Source organism: Oncorhynchus clarkii, chromosome 20, assembly GCF_045791955.1.
Source record: "Oncorhynchus clarkii lewisi isolate Uvic-CL-2024 chromosome 20, UVic_Ocla_1.0, whole genome shotgun sequence".
In the NCBI taxonomy this organism is placed as follows: domain Eukaryota; kingdom Metazoa; phylum Chordata; class Actinopteri; order Salmoniformes; family Salmonidae; genus Oncorhynchus; species Oncorhynchus clarkii.
Genome location: NC_092166.1, coordinates 58746837 through 58768200, shown reverse-complemented (window position 1 = coordinate 58768200; position 21364 = coordinate 58746837). Strand labels below are relative to the sequence as shown.

The 21364-nt window shown below is 41.6% G+C and overlaps 1 protein-coding gene across 1 annotated transcript in view; it reads right to left on the bottom strand.

Moving 5' to 3' along the window:
• The window catches only part of LOC139376608 (melanopsin-A-like), a 45805-nt gene that overhangs the window by 2012 nt on the left and 22429 nt on the right, over positions 1 to 21364 (bottom strand). The window contains exons 2-4 of the mRNA XM_071119384.1: positions 1169 to 1328; positions 607 to 807; positions 95 to 163 (exon numbers count right to left, since the gene is read on the bottom strand). Of these exons, the coding sequence (XP_070975485.1) occupies positions 95 to 163; positions 607 to 807; positions 1169 to 1300 (402 nt within the window). The 5' untranslated portion in view covers positions 1301 to 1328. The remainder of the gene's footprint in view (positions 1 to 94; positions 164 to 606; positions 808 to 1168; positions 1329 to 21364) is intronic.

Below are 21364 nucleotides of genomic sequence, written 5' to 3'. Positions count from 1 at the left end.
CACTCACTAATGGGATAGGCCACTGGACAGAACTATCATTACAGGATTTGCACAGGGCATTGAGAAAACGTATTTGTTTGGCCAGTATACTTACAGTAGCAGGAAGGATAATGGTAAAACCAATGACTTCAGATATGGAGATGTCCTCTGGCTCTGTCAGAGTCTGGAAAGGCAAGACATGGTCAGCATACGCACACACACACACACACACACACACACACACACACACACACACACACACACACACACACACACACACACACACACACACACACACACACACACACACACACACACATACACACACACACACACACACACGTGTGATAGATGTATGTAAATGTTAAGCATCACATGGGGATTACAAGCACCAGATTACAGAACAACTAATGGAGTATCGTGTGTGTGTGTGTGTGTATGTGTGTGTGTATGTGTATGTGTGTGGATTAAATATAGACATCTATAATAAAGAAACTGACATGTCCCATCTCCTATATGGCGAGAGAAAGTAGTGGGGAGCTTTAGCTAAGTGGGTTATTGTGATTGTGAAACACACAGTAAATTTATGTTCAATACCTAGATACACACACACATTCTGCCACTCACAGTGATGTGTTGCAGGCAGAAGAAAGCAGGGTCAGAGGGGGACTGAGAGGCGGTTTTCTCAAACACCCCTGAGTCGCGACTTTTCACCTTCAGGGAGCAATGAACTTTTGACCTCTGAGAGAAGGTAGGGTGGAGCTGGGTGACATCACTAGACACCTGACGAATGGCCGGACGAGAGGAGAGTTCTGCCTCCGTAAGGCCCTGAGACACAGACAGACAGTCATGCACTCATTTACATGTACATTTTAGTCAGTTAGCAGACAGTTAATGCATTCCTCTTAAAGCTAGGTAAGACTACAACATATCCCAGTCATAAAATGTGTCCTCGATAAAGCCACTACCCACAAAGTCAATGTTAATAAGAAATGTTTTCAGAAGTTTTCAGAAGATGGGCAGGGACTCAGCTGTCCTGATTTAGGGGGAAGCTCATTCCACCATAGGGGTGCCAGGAAAGAGAACAGCTTTGACTGGGATGAGCGGGAGCTGGCCCGTCATAGGGGTGGGAGAGCCAAGAGGACTCCACGTTCCTAAAGTTTAAAGAGAGAGAGGCAGGAAGACTCACTGATTCACTGTTGTACAGGGAGGAGAAGCGGCACTTGCCAGATGTACTGGTGAGGGTTGAACGACGGGTGGAGCACATGAAGCTGCTGCTGCTATAACGATCTCTGGTAGGAACACACAGCAACACACCCATACATGGGATGTACTTACTGATTGCCAGCCTGGATGAGAGAGAGAGAGAGAGAGAGAGAGAGAGAGAGAGAGAGAGAGAGAGAGAGAGAGAGAGAGAGAGAGAGAGAGAGAGAGAGAGAGAAGATTCATTGCATTGAGCCAGAAAGCTGATGGTAGGTTTAAGGTTGTCTAATCTACAGTATAGAAACTCCATCTGACATCTATTTCTAATCATCGTAAAGACTATTAAAGGGTTAGAGATTCGAGGTCACTGGGAACAGAGTAGATACGCATATTAAACTGCCACACCAGTAGAAATCTACTTTTTCGAGCGGAAAGATGACGGCCAGAGCTTACCCATGATGTTGCACAACGATTTAAATCAAATCAAATAGTATTAGTTGCGTACGCAATTAGGCAGGTGTCATAGCGTGTGCAGTGAAATGCTTATGTTACTAGCGCATAACAATGAAATAAAATGTCAACGATTAAAAAGGGGGAAAAAAATACAAAAAATTAAGAACCGCGGGACCAATCTGATTAACATTCCTAATAACACTGTAGCAGTAATCAAATGCTATCTATAGCACAGGAGGTTGGTGGTTCTTTAATTGGGGAGGATGGGCTCATGGTAATGGCTGGAGCAGAATATGTGGAATGGTATCAAATACATCAAACACATGGATTCCATGTGTTAGATGCCATTCCATTCCCACCATACTGGCCATTATTATGAGCCCATACCCACCACCCCAAAAAAATATATAAATTGCTTTGTCAATGTGCACAATAATCTGTGCTTCAGTCTGCTCAACTGTAGCCTATTGACAACAACCACAGCTGCAGGTAGCCTATGCACTCTGATCCCATCCAGGCCTGGCCAGGGGAAACTAGCATGTATCTATAGCCTAAAATAGGCCAATTTATTTGTGTTCTGAGAAAATGTGAAAGTGATCAAATGTGGTTTCTAGTCACACTTACGGTGGATAGGCCTTTTTCATCCAAAATGATTGACTGGAATTAATCAGTCATTACAGTAGTGATGACATACTGTATGAGAACCTTTTTAATTACAGATACATAGGCCTACACGATGCAATCCTGCATACAGCGGAGCTCAGACCTGTTCTTTTTTTGTCCAACTGCAGTTGCTGTCTCGGTCTGTGTAAAGAGTTCTAATGTTTTCATCCTCCCTTGGGCAATGTTTGTCCAGGTGTTTTTTTTGTTGCTTTTTGCTGTTGTTTGTTTTAAACCATATGACCAAATGTTTGTAGTTCTGTCCTTGAGCCGTTCTTGTTCATTTATGTTCTGTATTGTGTCATGTTTTATGTTGGAAGAGTAGCTGCTGCTTTCGCAACAGCTAATGGGGATCCTAATAAAATACTAAAATAACAGTACCATTACTGAATAGAAGCATAATCTGCTCCCATAATAGCCCATAGAAAAATATGTTTATTTTACAGCTGATGTATTACTATGTCATACGCTACAACTAGGGTCCGGAGTTGGTTAGCCTACTACCAGATCAGGAAAAACTGGGTAAGCATATAATGTGAACGTCTAGCAACCCAAAGGTTGAGTGTTGAAATCGCATCACGGACAACAATTTAGCAACTTTGAAACTACTTATTACTTTTTAGCTACTTTGCAACTTCTTAGCATGTTAGCTAACCCTTCTCCTAAACCTTAACCTAACTCCTAACCTCAATATAAGTCATATAATAAAAAAATAAATCCCTATCAAAATCCCTATCAAAATCTGTCAGTTTCAGAAAGAGATATGTTTATTTGCAGGGGCTGCATTTCAATCCAATCAATCCAGAGCTAGTTTCCATCCTCCTCCTGGTACATTGACTTCAATTCAAAACCTGGAAGGCTCATGGTTCTCACTCCTTTCCATAGACTTACACAGTAATTTTGACAACTTCCCCATGTCCTCCAGCCTAACAGAGCTCTTGCAGCATAAACTGACATGTTGTCCACCAAATAAAAGGATCAGAGAATGAATCTAGTACTGAAAACATAAGCTACAGCTAGCTAGCGCTGCAGTGCATAACATGTGTATTTGACTCAAAGGTAGAGAAAGACAATAGTTGAACAGTTTTGAACAAATTAATGTCTTCAAAAATTAAGGAGATGCAAGATAGATAAGAGAGAGAGCTAGCTATATTTGGTTGTATTTTTTAAAACTTTCACTTTCACTTGGCTAACAAATGTAGCTAGCTAGTTTAGCTTAAAAGAAAAACACCCGGCTCAAACGGAGAGGGATGTTAGCTAACTGGCTATGGCTATCTAACACTGGAACACTTTCAAGTCAAGGTAAGCTTTTGGTTTTATTAATTGACTGATGTCCACAAGTGAAGTGAAAAGGTGAGAGGAGGAGAGTGCGTATATAGTTGTGAGAAGGAATTATATATACAATGATGAAAGTGATCATACTGTTTTTATGTGGCTGCTATGAAAGTGAACTATAGTGGTTCCTCCATTAAAAGTTGCGTCATACTGCGGCACACCTTGCATGCTGCCGCAGCATTCTGTGGCACGTCATTTAATTCTCAACCATTTTTTTCTGTTACTGCAAGTTATTGCTAGTTTGACCCTCAGAGGGCATCTTTGAGAAGCATTTGATAGTATTCCGTATTGGCATTACCAGAGAATTAAAAACAACTTTTTTGTAATAACATAGTATATGGGATTGATTTTAAGAAATTTGGCTTAATTCATTCTTGGGGTTAGGGGGCAGAATTTTCACTTTTGGATAGATAGCATGCCCAATTTCAACTTCCTGCTACTCATGCCAAGAATATAAGATATGCATATTATTCATAGATTTGGATAGAAAACACTCTGAAGTTTCTAAAACTGTTTGAATCATGTCTGTGAGTATAACAGAACTTATGTAGCAGGCAAAACCCCGAGGACTAACTGTTCAGAATCTTTTTTTTTTGCCTCTCTCTGTTCCGACTGTTATTGCCAAGGGATATTTCTTAGGAACCTGTTTTCAGTTCCTACCGCTTCCACTGGATGTCACCAGTCTTTGGAATTTGGTTGAGGTTATTCCTTTGTGCAATGAAGAAGTAGGCCAACTAGGAACTGGGTACACTTTTGTGAGTTGCGCAAGACGTGAAAAGTGGCACTGGTTTGTTTTCATTCCTGTATTGAACACAGATTGCCCCGTCTACAATTTGCTCGATTATTAACGTTTAAAAATACCTAAAGTTGCATTACAAAAGTAGTTTGAAATATTTTGGCAAAGTTTATAGGCAACTTCTGAAATATTTTGTACTGACGTTGCGTTTTTTGTAAGCTGTTTTTTTCTGGATCAAACGCGCTTTATAAATGGATATTTTGGATATATATGGACGGAATTAATCGAACAAAAGGACCAATAGTGATGTTCATGGGACATATTGGAGTGCCAACAAAAGAAGCTCAAAGGTAATGCATGTTTTACATTTTATTTCAGCGTTTTGTGTAGCGCCTGCAGGGTTGAAATATGCTAACTCCTTTGTTTACTGCTGGTGCAGATGGTGCAGGCTATCAGATAATAGCTTTTTATGCTTTTGCCGAAAAGCATTTTTAAAATCTGACATGTTGGCTGGATTCACAACGAGTGTAGCTTTAATTGAGTATCTTACATGTGTGATTTAATGAAAGTTTGAATTTTATAGTATTTTATTTGAATCTGGCTCTCTGCATTTTCCCTGGCAATTGGCCGCCTATCCCTAACTAGTTTTAATATTATGGTGTTTCTATTCAGAAAAAAAAAAAAAAAAAAACGAAACCCTAACGGTTTCCGTTAGAATGGAACTGAAAATATGGCGCTGAACAACATGACGGTCGGCAGTACAGTACTGGGCTATTTAGCTAAAAAATCCCTGTATCGTGCGGACAGGAGACCGGGGTTCAATCCCCCAACAGGGAGGAAGGAGGAGGCTGTCTTTGTTCTTAAAAACCTCTTCATTCTACCCCCTCCTTTTTCGAACATTCTGTTAAAAATCGCGCAACATTTCAGCGTCCTGCTACTCATGCCAGGAATATAGTATATGCATATGATTAGTATGTGTGGATAGAAAACACTCTGAAGTTTCTAAAACTGGTTAAATCACGGCTGTGACTGTAACAGAGCGTGTGTTTCATCGAAAAGCGCAAGAAAAACTGGTCACTGAAAGCTGAAAAAAGTATCCATGCGCCACTTTCATGTATTGTTTAAAGGACACCAAATTTAATATGGACACGGATGCAATTCCTACAGCTTCCACACGATGTCGCCAAAAACGTCATTTTCATTGACAAAAATCCTTTCAGACATGACCAATAGAGCTGTCATTCCATCCAGCCTACAACAATCGATTTTGGAAGATTGAAAAATGGACATTGTTTTCTTGAGTAGCTGCTATTGAATACAGATCGCCCAGTGATCAATTTGATCGCGTATTAACGTTTACAAATACCTAAAGTTGGGTTACAAAAGTAGGTTGAAGTGTTTTGTCAAAGAATATAGGCAACTTATATAATTTTTAAAAATGACGTTGCGTGTTGGAAGAGAGCTTTTTTCCTGAACTAGACAGGCTATACAAATGGATATTTTGGGCATACATGGACGGATTTAATCGGGAAAAAGACCAATTTGTGATGTTTATGGGACATATAGGAGTGCCAACAAAGAATATCATCAAAGGTAATGAATGTTTTATGTTTTATTTCTGCGTTTTTGTGTAGCGCCGGCTACGCTAATTATTTTGTTTACGTCCCCTTCAGGTATGTTGGGGTGTTGCATGCTATCAGATAATAGCTTCTCATGCTTTTGCCGAAAAGCATTTTAAAAATCTGACTTGTTGGCTAGATTCACAACGAGTGTAGCTTTAATTCAATACCCTGCATGTGTATTTTAATGAACGTTTGAGTTTTAACGAGTACATTTAGCATTTAGCGTAGCGCATTTGCATTTCCAGGTGCCTACTTGAGACGTCTGCGTCTCAAGTAGGATCAAGAGGTTAACTGATTCCACATGTGTTATTTCATAGTTGTGATGTCTTCACTATTGTTCTACAATGTAGAAAATAGTAAATATATAGAAAAATCCTGGAATGAGTAGGTGTGTCCAAACACTTGACTGGTACTTGCTTAATTAATTTGAATAATATTATGGTGTTTCTATTCCATGACAAGACAAAACCCTCAGAGTTCCGTTAGAATGAAATGGAAAATATGGCGCTGTACAACGTGACAGTTGGGAGTAGGCTACAGGATTGGAGGATTCTAAATGGTTTGCCTTCATTAGACAACTTTGTTCCAATATTTCTGTAAATCAGTGGTATTTATTCCCATAGTAATTCGTTATGGATCCATAACTAAATCAACATTGCATTTTTGAAAGAGTGTTTTTTATCATTATTTTATTAACAAGATGTGTTTGCGGGGAAAGTAGGAGACTGGGGTTCACATTCCTCTTGGGGAGGGGTGAGTAGGCTGTCCTTGTAAATGAGAATTAGTTCTTAACTGATTCCATATGTGTTATTTCATAGTTGTTTGCGTGTGACTGGGGGTGTATTCATTCCGCCGATTCCGTTGAAAAACGTTTCTTAAATGGAAGCAAACAGAACCAAACGGGGATAAACATACCTGAATTTCTCTAATAGAAACTCTCATTTGCAATTGTTGCACTAAAGATTACAATCTAGATCAGCTGGATGCAGGCAAGAGTGTGCAAGACGGTATTGAAAGTGTCACTGTCACCTTGATTACTCAAAATTCTCTCGACCTGTGCACCTACAGTTAAAGTTGGAAGTTAACGTACACTTAAGTTGGCGTCATTAAAACTTGTTTTTCAACCACTCCACAAATTTGCTGTTAACAAACTATAGTTTTGGCAAGTCAGTTAGGACATCTACATTGTGCATGACACAAGTCATTTTTCCAACAATTCCAACTTATATTTCACTGGATCACAATTCCAGTGGGTCAGAAGTTTACATACACTAAGTTGACTGTGCCTTTAAACAGCTTGGAAAATTCCAGAAAATTATGTCATGGCTTTAGAAGCTTCTGATAGGCTAATTGACATCATTTGAGTCAATTACCTGTGGATGTATTTCAAGGTCTACCTTCAAAATCAGTGCCACTTCACTTGACATCATGGGAAAATCAAAAAAAAAAAAAAAAAAATGTAGACCTCCAGAAGTCTGGTTCATCCTTGGGAGCAATTTGCGAGCAATCCTTGGGAGCAATTTCATCCATGGGACAATGCAGCTGTCATACCGCTCAGGAAGGAGACGCTTTCTGTCTCCTAGAGATGAACGTACTTTGGTGCGAAAAGTGCAGATCAATCATAGAACAACAGCAAAGGACCTTGTGAAGCTGGAGGAAACAGGTACAAAAGTATCTATATGTATCTACAGTTAAACGAGTCCTATATCGACATAGCCTGAAAGGCCGCTCAGCAAGGAAGAAGCCACTGCTCCAAAACCGCCATAAAAAAGCCAGACTACGGTTTGCAACTGCACATGGGGACAAAGATCACACTTTTTGGAGAAATGTCCTCTGGTCTGATGAAACAAAAATAGAACAGTTTGCCATAATGACCATCGTTATGTTTGGAGGAAAAAGGGGGAGGCTTGCAGCTGAAGAACACCATCCTAATCCTGAAGCACGGGGGTGGCAGAATCATGTTGTGGGGGTGCTTTGCTGCAGGAGGGACTGGTGCACTTCACAAAATAGATGGCATCATGAGGGAAGAAAATGACGTGGATATATTGAAGCAACATCTCAAGACATCAGTCAGGAAGTTAAAGCTTGGTCACAAATGGTTATTCCAAATGGACAATGACCACAAGCATTCTTCAAAAGTTGTGGCAAAATGGCTTAAGGACAACAAAGTCAAGGTTTTGGAGTGGCCATCGCAAAGCCCTAACCTCAATCCTAAAGAAAATGTGTGGGTAGAACTGAAAAAGTGTGTGCGAGCAAGGAGGCCTTCAAAACTGACTCAGTTAAAGCTCTGTCAGGAGGAATGGGCCATAATTCACCTAACTGCAACAGAAGTGTGTGTGCATGTATGTTTGTGTTGTGTTGTGTCGGTATGTGTGTGTGTGTTAAGTGTGTGTGCGTACGTAGTGTTTGAATGTGTGGGAGTAACAGTGTAGTGTGTGTGTGAGTGACTGTGTATATGGTGTGTATATAAAGTCTAGTAAGTGTGGGTAGTCAGTGAAAAATAGTCATTTGGGAGTTCTGCTTCGCTGGACAGCTCATTGCTGGGTTTCCCTTTGTAATCCGTTATCGTTTGCAAGCCCTGCCACATATGATGAGTGTTGTAGCCGTTGTTTTAGGATTCTACCTTCCTCTTGTCACTCCCTGACCATAGAGAGCCCTTGGTTCTCTATGGTGTTGTAGGTCAGGGCGTGACTAGGGTGGTGTTCTAGTTTTCCTATGTTGGTGTGCTTGGTATGCTTCCCAATTAGAGGCAGCTGATTATCGTTGTCTCTAATTGGGGATCATATTTAAGTTCTCCATTGTTCCCACCTGGGTTGTGGGATATTGTTTGTTTGTTGCAGACGGTGCAATTGCCATACCAGGCGGTGATACCGCCCGACAGGATGCTCTCAATCTGTAGAAGTTCATGAGGGTCTTAGTGGCAAGCCAAATTTCATCAGCCTTCTGAGGTTGAAGAGGCGCTGTTGAGTATTCTTGTCGACACTGTCTGCGTGAATGAACCATTTCAGGTCGTCAGCCGCCGATGTGGATGGCTCTCTACTATGTGGATGGCTCTCTACTCTAGGGATCTCACCTCCTTCCTGTAGGCTCTCTTGTTTTATTTGTTAATCAGGCCTACCACTGTTGTGTCAACAGGAAACATGATGATTGAGTTGGCGACATACATGGGTGAACAGGGAGTACAGGAAGGGGTTGAGCACACACCCCTGTGGGGCACCCCGTGTTGAGGATCCGCGTGGTTCAGGTGTTGTTGCCTACCTTCACCACCTGGGGTCGGCCCGTCAGGAAGTCCAGAACCCAGTTGCATAGGGTGGGGTTCAGACCCGAGGCCTCGAGCTTAGTGATGATTTGAGAGGATTCAATCGCTGATTGCTTGTTTTTACAACTTCTACGATGGTAGTCTCAGAATGCATGTACGTAGCGATAGACAGTATGAGTCTTCAGACAAGGAGCATCCAGCAATGTGAAAAATTGCAGTACTTATCCTTATCCAATGATGTCCGAGGAAAACAATGCCTCTTCTAGTATGACGTTCATCAAAGAAAAACTCAATACAACTGATTTAATTCAGAAGGAAGAGTAGAGGCCTGTTATTTAGCATCAATACACCGTGTGTGTGAGTGAGTGAGTGAGGGAGTGTGAGCGTGAGTGTGAGAGAGAGAGTGAGAGAGTGAGAGAGAGTGAGAGACTCCAAACATGGTAATGGTCTAAACTTCACAAATGGATGGACTTCATTAGTTGACATTAAACCTCCAATAAGTAATTTCCCTTCTCTCCTAAGGTGTTACCTCCGTAACTATGGTTACCTTTTTCTCCAAAGATCCACCTGTTGCGCATGCTGTTGATGAAGAAGATGGGGGTCTAAGTCACACACATGAGGAAGTCTGTTAACGCCAGGTTAATAATGAACATGTTGTACGCAAACTCTTACTCCGAGAGAGAGAGAGAGAGAGAGGGAGGTACGGGGGGAGAGAGAGAGAGGAGGGGAAAGAGAGAGTGGAGGTAGAGGAGACAGGGATGGGGAGAGAGGGGGAAGGAGAGGGAGGAAGGGGATTAGTAATCCTACATGCACATTTTCATTATTCTCTTTTTTTCCCCTCTTTGTCAATTTCTGATAAATGACTTGAACCAGTCGCCTGGACGAATAGAATGGGACAGTACGTTCGGCTTGAGCACGCAAAAGTTAACTTCCTCCAATAGACATGAGTCTGTAGCCCTTGGTAACTGTGGATAGGACCCCAGGCGAGATTGCGCTTGTCTACTCGCTTGTCTACTCTCAGTTGTCTACTCTCTTAGCGAGCAGCCCATGGGGGAGGCTGACTCTTGCTCACCAGTGGAGTATGGCTCCCACTAGTGGTGGCAGTGTGAGTTGCTCTTCAATAGTATTTTTGCTCTGTGCCATGGGCAAGACGCCTGGTTGCTACAGAGATGTTTTATTTAAAGAGACATTGTAGTGACACTGGAAACTGGTGACAGCACTCGGTGGTAGAGTGGACTCCCTCAGACTTCCTTGAGAGGTAATGCATATTTGTATTTATTAAGGATCCCCATTAGCTGCTGCCACTCTTCCTTGGATCCAGCAACATTAAGGCAGTTATATCAAATTTAAAATATTACATGACAAACGTAAAAGTATAAATCATTTCACATTCCTTATATTTAAGCAATATAAGTAACCATTTTCTTGTTTTTCAATTTATTTACGGATAGCCAGGGGCACACTCCAACATTCGGACATCATTTACAAACAAAGCATTTGTGTTTAGTGAGTCCGCCAGATCAGAGGCAGTAGATTACCAGGGATGTTCTCTTGATAAGTGCGTGAATTGGACCATTTTCCTGTCCTGCTAACCATTCAAAATGTAACGAGTACTTTTGGGTGTCAGGGAAAATGTATGGAGTAAAAAGTACATACTTTTCATTAGGAATGTAGTGAAGTAAAAATTGTCAAAAATAAAAATAGTAACGTAAAGTACAGATACAAAACAAAAACGACTTAAGTAGTACTTCAAAGTATTTTCACTTAAGTACTTTACATCACTGCTTGAAGGATATACTGATTCCTCGGGAACCCCATCATTTACGTGAAGAAAATATGGTGAAAAGGGGGATGAGGTCGGGCTGCCTTCTGGGAGTTTGTAGGGGGGCGAGTAATCTCCCACTACCATCCGTTCTATTGGCCAACGTGCAATCATTGGAAAATAAAATCGATGACCTACGATCAAGATTATTCTACCAACAGGACATTAAAAACTGTAATATCTGATGTTTCACTGAGTCGTGGCTGAAAGACGACATGGACAATATAGAGCTGGCGGGATTTTCCATGTACCAGCAGGACAGAGAAGCTACATATGGTAAGATGAGGGGTGAGGATGTGTGTCTATATGTCAATAACAGCTGGTGCGCAATGTCTAATTTTAAAGAAGTCTGAGGTAGAGAACCTTATGATAAGCTGTAGACCAAACTATCTACCAAGAGAGTACTCCTCTATAATATTCGTAGCCGTCTATTTACCACCACAAACCGATGCTGGCACTAAGACCACACTCAACCAACTCTATAAGGCCATAAGCAAACAAGAAAATGCTCGTCTAGAAGCAGCGCTCCTAGTGGCCGGGGACTTTAATGCAGGCAAACTTAAATCTGTTTTACCTCATTTCTACCAGCATGTCACATCTGCAACCAGAGGGAAAAAAAACTCTAGATATTTAGCCAATATTGATCAGAGTTACCTTGTCCTATGGATATCTACACAATTATAACATTGGCACGGTGGTGTAAGCCTACACAAAACACAGACCTTATTTTAAGTGAATCTAAAAATATCCTATGGAATAAATTAATGAAGGAACCGCTTTTCAAATTTTGCTAGGTGTCATGGGAATTATGACTCGCACTTTGGTAGTCAATTCTTACCATGTCCATTATTAAAATAGGATTTCCTGCATATAGAAATGACAGTTTTTGTTTTCAACATTCATCACAGCAACTTAAACTTAAACTATATTTGTACTCAAACAGTTGAGAGTATTTGTCTCCTAAGCAGACTTTCCAGTAACATTGTCACTTCAGAGCTGTGTGTGTGTTTTACAGATGGCAGAGAAAAGCAGAGCACCAGTGTGGGACTATTACATGGAATTGGCACCAGGGATAGCAAGGTGTCTTATTTGTGATAAAGATAAGCATGGGGTCAGCAACGGCTAAATCAAGAAATACCACCAATCTGTGGAATCACCTTAAAGAACACCCATCCAAAAGCCCATAATATGTATTATATTAAGTAAAATAAAAGTGTTCATTAAGTATTGTTGCAATTGTTGCAATTTTATTACAAAAATGTGTATATATATACATTTTTTATAAAATCGGCTGATTAATCGGTATCGGCTTTTTTTTGTTGTCTTCCAATAATCGGTATCGGTGTTGAAAAATCATAATCGGTCGACCTCTACTACATACACTCGGTAACTCCAAGCATTACGACCAGAAATACTACTTTCCCGGATTGGATCATTTGTTCGTACCCCCCAGGGCAATTGAGCTTATTGCGGAGGCTGCTCCAAAACACAGCCAGCGGACAAGAGGTATTCAGAGTGGACTTTTAATCTGACTCAGGAGGCATACACACCATCCACTGCTTCATAGTATATTAATCGCTAATGTTCAGTCACAGGATAATAAAGTAGACAAGCTCAGGGCAAGGATCTCCTTCCAGAGAGACATCAGAGATGGTAACACTCTTTTTCACAGAAACATGGCTCTCTTGAGATATACTGTCCCCATCCATACAGCCATCTGGGTTCTCAGTACATTGCGCAGACAGGAATAAACAACCCTCTGGGAAGAAGAAAGGCGGGGTGTATGTTTCATGATTAAAACCTGTTAGAGATAGGGGCCAGTATTTCCCCTTTGGAATAATTGCGTGCCCATAGTGAACTGCATCAAAATCTGTCCTAAATTGCTAATATATGCATATTATTATTCATATTGGATAGAAAACACTCTGAAGTTTCTAAAACCGTTTGAATTATGTCTGTGAGTATAACAGAACTCACAGGGCAGGCAATCTTCCAAACTAGTTTTGAAATCCTGAAAGTTGGGGCAACTTTGACGTCATCGCCCCCTCCCTTCCCAACAAGTTATGGATCTGGAAACACTTCCTACGTCTTCCACTAGATGTCCTCATTCAGTAGAATGTGTAATGGAGCATTTGCTGTGAACTTTGTAGGTGTCGCAAAAGATTTCCATGTTGTTGAGGCGCGTTTGCGTTTGAGTGCTTCGGCTGTTCCAATCAGCCCCAGATGAAAACGAATGATCCGGTTGGAATGCTATTGGATCTATATGATTATAACATCCTGAAGATTGATTCTGCACTTAGTTTGACCAGTTTCGTCGACCTGTAATATGTAATTTGGAAGTTTTGATGCAAAGTTATCCTGGACCAGAAGTCCTTTTTTGGGCATTTGAGCTGAAAGTGGTAGCAAATGCTGCTACTTGGACACTAGAATTGAACATTATGAAACAAAACAATGTATTGTTGAACTAGGACTCCTTCCACTACATTCTGATGGAAGACCATCAAAGGTAAGGGAATATTTATGTTGTAATTTTGTATTTCTGTTGACTCCAACATGGCGGAGAAATATTGTTACGTCTGAGCGCCGTCTCAGATTATTGCAATGTTAGGATTTTTCCGTAACGTTAAAAAAAATGTGACACAGCGGTTGCATTAAGAACCAGTGTATCTTTTTAATTATATGTAGAACATGTATCTTTAGTCAAAGTTTATGATGAGTATTTCTGTTATCTGGCGTAGCTTTCTATAATTCCTCCGGATATTTTGGAGGATTTCCTGAACATGGCGTCAATGTAAAAGGAGATTTATGGATATAAAATGCATATTATCGAACAAAACATTAATGTACTGTGTAACATGTCATATGACTGTCATCTGATGAAGATTTTCAAGAGGTTAGTGATGGATTTTTTTTTTTATCCTGCTTTTGCGATTTCTATCTTTTGCTGTAAAAAATGGCTACATTTTTTCTTTGGTTTGGTGGTGGTCTAACATAAATATATGTTGTGTTTTTGCCGTAAAACATTTAAAGAATCTGACACGCTGGGTAGATGATCAAGTTGTTCATCTATCATTTGAGGTATTGGACTTGTTAATGTGTGGAGGTTAAATATTTCTAAAGAATATTTTTGCATTCCCTGCGCCACCTTTTCAGCTGAACGGGGGGGGGGGGGGTTCTACTCATGATGTGACTGTGATAACACACAGAAACTCAAGTCCTTTTGTTCACCTGACCTAGAATACCTCACAATCAAATGCTGACCGTATTACCTCGCAAGGGAATTCTCTTCAGTTATAGTAACAGCCGTGTATATTCCCCCTCAAGCCGATACCACAACGGCCCTCAAAGAATTACACTGGACTTTATGCAAGCTGGAAACCACATATCCTGAGGCTGCATTTATAGTAGCTGGGGATTTTAACACAGTAAGTTTGAGGAAAACTCTACTGAAGTTCTACCAACACATTGACTGTAGTACTCGCGCTGGTAAAACATTGGACTACTGCTACAGAATGCCTACAAGACCCTCCCCCGCCCTCCCTTCGGCAAATCTGATCAGTACTCCATTTAGGTAGAAACTCAAACAGGAAGTACCCCTGTTAAAGTATTTTCAAAGCTGGTCTGACCAATTGGAATCCATGCTTCAAGATTGTTTTGATCATGTGGACTGGGATACGTTCCGGGTACCCTCTGAGAATAACATTGAGGAATACATGGATACGGTGACTGAGTTCAACAGGAAGTGTATAGTCGTTCCCACTGTGACTATTAAAAACTAGAAAAAACAGAAACCGTGGCTAGAATGCAGCATTCGCGCAAAACTGAAAGCGCTAACCACCGCATTTAACCATGGCAAGGTGACTGTGAATATGGCCGAATACAAACAGTGTAGTTATTCCCTCCATAAGGCAATCAAACAGGCTAAACGTCAGTACAGAGACAAAGTGGAGTCGCAATTTAACGGCTCAGACATGAGACATACGTGGCAGGGTCTTACAGACAATCACGGTCTACAAAGGGAAAACCAGCCACGTCGTGGACATCTTGCTTCCGGCAAGCTAAACACGTTCAAGCTAAACACACACAGTGCCATGGACGCAGCCTGCTAACAAGGACTTTTGGCTCTCCTTCTCCATGGCCAACGTGAGTAAGACATTTTAAGAGTGTTAACCCTCGCAAGGTTGCCGGCCCAGACGGCATCCCTAGCCGCGTCCTCAGATCATGTGCAAGTGTTTACGGACATACTAAATATCTTTAGCTGCAATGACTGCAACCACATGCTTCCTGTAGTTGTTGATCAGTCTCTGACATCGCTGTGGGGGAATTTTGGCTCACTCTTTCATGCAGAACTGCTTTAAAATCTGCGACATTTGTGGGTTTTCCAGCATGAACTGCTCGTTTCAAGTCCTGCCACAACATCTCAGTTGGGACTTTGACCAGGCCAATCCAAAACTATCCATTTTCATGTAGACTTGATTGTGTGTTTGATCTGATCAAAAATATGCAAACGTTAGAGAGGGGGCAAAGACTTTTTCACGGCACTGTGTACATGACGTTTTTGGAGAGGTGTGGATGCTGTCACACTGGGCACCCAGGGAGCTGTTGTCGTGGGGGGTTAATTGCCTTGCTCAAGGGCACAACGGCAGGCAATTTCATATGGAATTTGATACCAGAAACCCTATGGTTGCCAGCTCATTTTCAGACAGATTTTTCATGTCAGACCCGAGATTCGAACTGGCAAGCCGCCAGCTTGCCTCTCTAAATGCTAGGTTACTTGCTGCCCATGGATGGTTAACACAGTGCTAGCCTGGAAAAGCTAACCTCTCAACAATGGAAAAACTGTATATATAGTGTTCACCATGTGGGCTAGTTGATTAGCTAGTTAGTCTGTCTGCCACCCATTGAAAATCATAAAATGATTAGTATACATCAAAAACATTTATCAGCTTCAATTAAAGTCAAAAGGTTTGACAGCAACACGTTATAAAATTCAAGTCAGATGGAAACAGGTTTTTGCTGTCCCAATACCTTGGCATTGGGTCTATGAACTGACATACACTGCTCAAAAAAAATAAAGGGAACACTAAAATAATACATCCTAGATCTGAATGAATGAAATATTCTTATTAAATACTTTTTTCTTTACATACGTAGTTGAATGTGCTGACAACAAAATCACACAAATTATCAATGGAAATCAAATTTATCAACCCATGAAGGTCTGGACTTAAATTTTTTTTTTTTAAAAAGTAGAAAACCACACTACAGGCTGATCCAACTTTGATGTAATGTCCTTAAAACACGTCAAAATGAGGCTCAGTAGTGTGTGTGGCCTCCACGTGCCTGGGCATGCTCCTGATGAGGTGGCGTATGGTCTCCTGAGGGATCTCCTCCCAGACCTGGACTAAAGCCAACTCCTGGACAGTCTGTGGTGCAAGACATGATGTCCCAGATGTGCTCAATTGGATTCAGGTCTGGGGAACGGGCAGGCCAGTCCATAGCATCAATGCCTTCCTCTTGCAGGAACTGCTGACACACTCCAGCCACATGAGGTCTAGCATTGTCTTGCATGGAGGAACCCCAGGGCCAACCGCACCAGCATATGGTCTCAGAAGCGGTCTGAGGATCTCGGTACCTAAATGGCAGTCAGGCAACCTCTGGCGAGCACATGGAGAATGTTGCAGGCAGCAGAACTGCTTTCATCTGTGAAGAGCACAGGGCGCCAGTGGCAAATTTGCCAATCTTGGTGTTCTCTGGCAAATGCCAAACGTCCTGCACGGTGTTGTGCGGTAAGCACAACCCCCACCTGTGGACGTCGGGCCCTCATACCACCCTCATGGAGTCTGTTTCTGACCATTTGAGCAGACACATGCACATTTGTGGCCTGCTGGACGTCATTTTGCAGGGCTCTGGCAGTGCTCCTCCTTGCACAAAGGCGGAGGTAGCGGTCCTGCTGCTGGGTTGTTGCCCTCCTACGGCCTCCTCCACGTCTCCTGATATACTGGCCTGTCTCCTGGTAGCGCCTCCATGTTCTCCATGTTCTGGACACTACGCTGACAGACACAGCAAACCTTCTTGCCACAGCTCGCATTGATGTGCCATCCTGGATGAGCTGCACTACTTGAGCCACTTGTGTGGGTTGTAGACTCCGTCTCATGCTACCACTAGAGTGAAAGCACCGCCAGCATTCAAAAGTGACCAAGGAAGCATAGGAACTGGCCCACACGCGCTAGCTCTCAGCCAGGAAGCATAGGAACTGAGAAGTGGTCTGTGGTCACCACCTGCAGAACCACTCCTTTATTTGGGGTGTCTTGCTAATTGCCTATAATTTCCACCTGTTGTCTATTCCATTTGCACAACAGCATGTGACATTTATTGTCAATCAGTGTTGCTTCCTAAGTGGACAGTTTGATTTCACAGAAGTGTGATTGACTTGGAGTTACATTGTGTTGTTTAAGTGTTCCCTTAATTTTTTTGAGCAGTGTATAAAAGAACAATTGACTCATCAATTTGTTCGTTTCAATTTAAGATATTATATCAAATACTTGCTACAAAAAGGATGCTCAACAGCATTGAACAGTCAGCCTTGTGCAGACTGCCATAAGGAAACAGAATCAATAGAACATCATTTCTGGTACTGTCCATCGGTGGCTCATTTTCGGAGTCAGGTCCAGGAATGGTTGTTATGTCAAACAGTATTGTTAGGGGATCTGAAAAACCACAATCAGTTAATGGTAAATATCATGATACTTTTGGGTATTTATTTTTAGGGCAATATCAGGGGAAAAAAATACAAATAGAGAGGTTCAGGACCTTCGTAAAATATCATAGTAAAATGGAGGGATTTATTGCAAAAGGAAATAGCTAAATGGAATTATACTGGGAAATTTAAATTTAATTTTTTTTATTTCACCTTTATTTAACCAGGTAGGCTAGTTGAGAACAAGTTCTCATTTGCAACTGCGACCTGGCCAAGATAAAGCAAAGCAGTGTGAACAGACAACACAGAGTTATACATGGAGTAAACAATGAACAAGTCAATAACACAGTAGAAAAAAAAGGGGAGTCTATATACATTGTGTGCAAAAGGCATGAGGAGGTAGGCGAATAATTACAATTTTGCAGATTAACACTGGAGTGATAAATGATCAGATGGTCATGTACAGGTAGAGATATTAGTGTGCAAAAGAGCAGAAAAGTAAATAAATAAAAACAGTATGGGGATGAGGTAGGTAAAAATGCGTGGGCTATTTACCGATAGACTATGTACAGCTGCAGCGATCGGTTAGCTGCTCAGATAGCAGATGTTTGAAGTTGGTGAGGGAGATAAAAGTCTCCAACTTCAGCGATTTTTGCAATTCGTTCCAGTCACAGGCAGCAGAGAACTGGAAGGAAAGGCGGCCAAATGAGGTGTTGGCTTTAGGGATGATCAGTGAGATACACCTACTGGAGCAGAAAGATGGGTTAATCTGTGGACATTGGAGGTAGCAGTAGAAGTATTGTTTGCCGTTAGTTTACTCCAATTATGGTAGGGTAGGGGGGAAAGTATATATACAAATATTTTTTAAATTAGAGGGACTAGAAATTATGCAAACAATTCAATTGATAGATCCTACAATCTGTCTGCAATATGTCACTTTTTGGGTGACCTGACCAAATTCACATAGAAATTTGAATTATAAATCTGTCACTCATTGAAAGAAAATCTAAGAAGCGGTAGACCTGTTCTATGTGAGCTATTTCTATGCTTCCTATAAGTTTTTACTTTCGGTTTTGTATACCAGCTTCAAACAGCTGAAAATATAATAATTTGGGTTATTTAAAGGATATTTAACAGGAGTTTAGATGGTATAACTGAAATTAGGTGAACTATTACAATTTTTGCAACCAGTGACTTCTGCATATTGCACATTTTAAAGCTGATCTACCCCCCAAAAATAACATTTATATTTTAAAATAATCATTTTTAAAAAACACTGGGGGTGTTGTTTTAACACTGTAGGGTGGAAAGCTGTATATTTCCCAGCATGCCTTTCAAATTAAGATGAGAGATACCCACCAATGACTGTTTGTTAGTGACAGAAACATGGTTGTAGCGTTCAACTTCTATTCCTGAATCCTTCACAAAAAGACTACCTAAGTGAATGGTAGTAGAATGGCCTTACTGAAGAGCACAGTGACTTTCACCATGGCACTGTCATAGGATGCCACATTTCCAACAAGTTAGTTTGTCAAATGTATGCCCTGCTAGAGTTGCCCCGGTCAACTGTAAGTGCTGTTATTGAGAAGTGGAAACATCTAGTAGCAACAATTGCTCAACCGCTAAGTGGTAGGCCGCCCAAGCTCACAGAACGGGACTCTCCGAGTGCTAAGGAATGTAGCATGTCAAAATAGTCTGTTCTCGGATGTAAACCTTACTACCAAGTTCCAAACTGCCTCTGGAAGCAACGTCAGCACAATAACTGTTCGTCGGGAGCTTCATGAAATGGGTTTTCATGGCCGAGCAACCATAACACAAGCTTAAGATCACAATGTGTAATGCCTAGCATCGGCAGGAGTGGTGTAAAGCTCGCCACCGTTGGACCCTGGAATCACGTTCTCAGGAGTTATTTTCTTTAATCCGTTATTTAATCAGGCAAGTTGACTGAGAACACATTCTCATTTACAGCAACAACCTGGGGAATAGTTACAGGGGAGAGGAGGGGGATGAATGAGACAATTGTAAGCTGGGGATGATTAGGTGACCATGATGGTATGAGGGACAGCTTGGGAATTTAGCCAGGATACCAGGGTTAACACCCCTACTCTTATGATAGGTGCCATGGGATCTTTAATGACCTCAGAGAGTCGGGACACCCGTTTAACGTCCCATCCGAAAAATGGCACCCTAGCGTCCCCAATCACTGCCCTGGGGAATTGTGATATTTTTTTAGACCTGAGGAAAGAGTGCCTCCTACTGGCCCTCCAACACCACTTCCAGCAGCATCTGGTCTCCCATCCAGAGACTAACCAGGACCAACCCTGCTTAGCTTCAGAAGCAAGCCAGCAGTGGGATGGAGGGTGGTAAGATGCTGGCAACTGATGATGGAGTGATGATTCACACTTCACCATCTGGCAATCCGACGGATGGTTTGGCGGATGCCAGTTGAACGCTATCTGTCCGAATGCATAGTGTCAATTGTAAAGTTTGGTGGAGGAGGAATAATGGTTTGGGACTGTTTATCATGGTTCGGGCTAGGCCGCTTAGTTTCAGTGAAGGGAAATCTTAACGCTACAGTGGACAATGATATTTGAGATGATTCTGTGCTTCCAACTTTGTGGCAACAGTTTGGGGAAGGCACTTTCCTGTTTCAGCATGACAAATGCCCCCTTGCGAGATTCGAGATTGTTGTGGAAGAACTTGACTGGCCTGCACAGAGCCCTGACGCCGACTGCGAGCCAGGCCTAATCGCCCAACAATTGCCCGACCTCACTAATGCTTTTGTGGCTGAATGGAAGAAAGTGCCTGCAGCAATGTTCCAACATCTAGTGCAAAGCCCCCCCCCCACACACAGCTTAGACTCTGATGGGTTAAAGAAACACGAAAGCATTCTAATGAAGGTGCATACCTGTTTCATAACAAGCCTATTAAAGGTGGTATCGACAAAGTGATTTTTGTGCCATTGAATTAGTCTATTTCTTCTGCATCCATTAGTACTCCACAGTTGTCACTGACTAGTTGGATATTCATATCCTACTGAGTAAACAATTTCTGTACGTACAGCATTCATATAAATTCATTTTTATCAGGTTTTGACATTTGCCAATAAAACTCATGAATGCAACCGTTTATGGTCAGTGCCATTTAAGATAAAGGAAGATGATTTATGAGCATTACCTTATTTCTATTACAGCATATTGGATGACTGTCATTCATATTCCATTCACCCAGTTCAATGTAACAGCGATAGGTTTAGGCTACTACATGATTCTCACATTTTCCCTATACCCATCATGAGGTTGCTACAACCTAGCCTACGAATGAAAGTCTACAATGTAGGTGCACACAGGTTTGAGGTGAGACAGTGACGTTCAATACCACCTTGCACTCTCTTACCTGCATCTAGCTAATATAGGGTGTAATCATTAGTCCAACAGCTGCAAACGAGAGTTGATATTGAACAAATTAATGTGTGCTTACCCGGTTTTCCGTTTAAGAAAAGTTTTTCAACAGAATCGGCAGAATGAATACACACCTGATCACGCGTAAACACAGGTCACTTTCATAGCAGCCACGTTGTATTCCTTCTCGCATC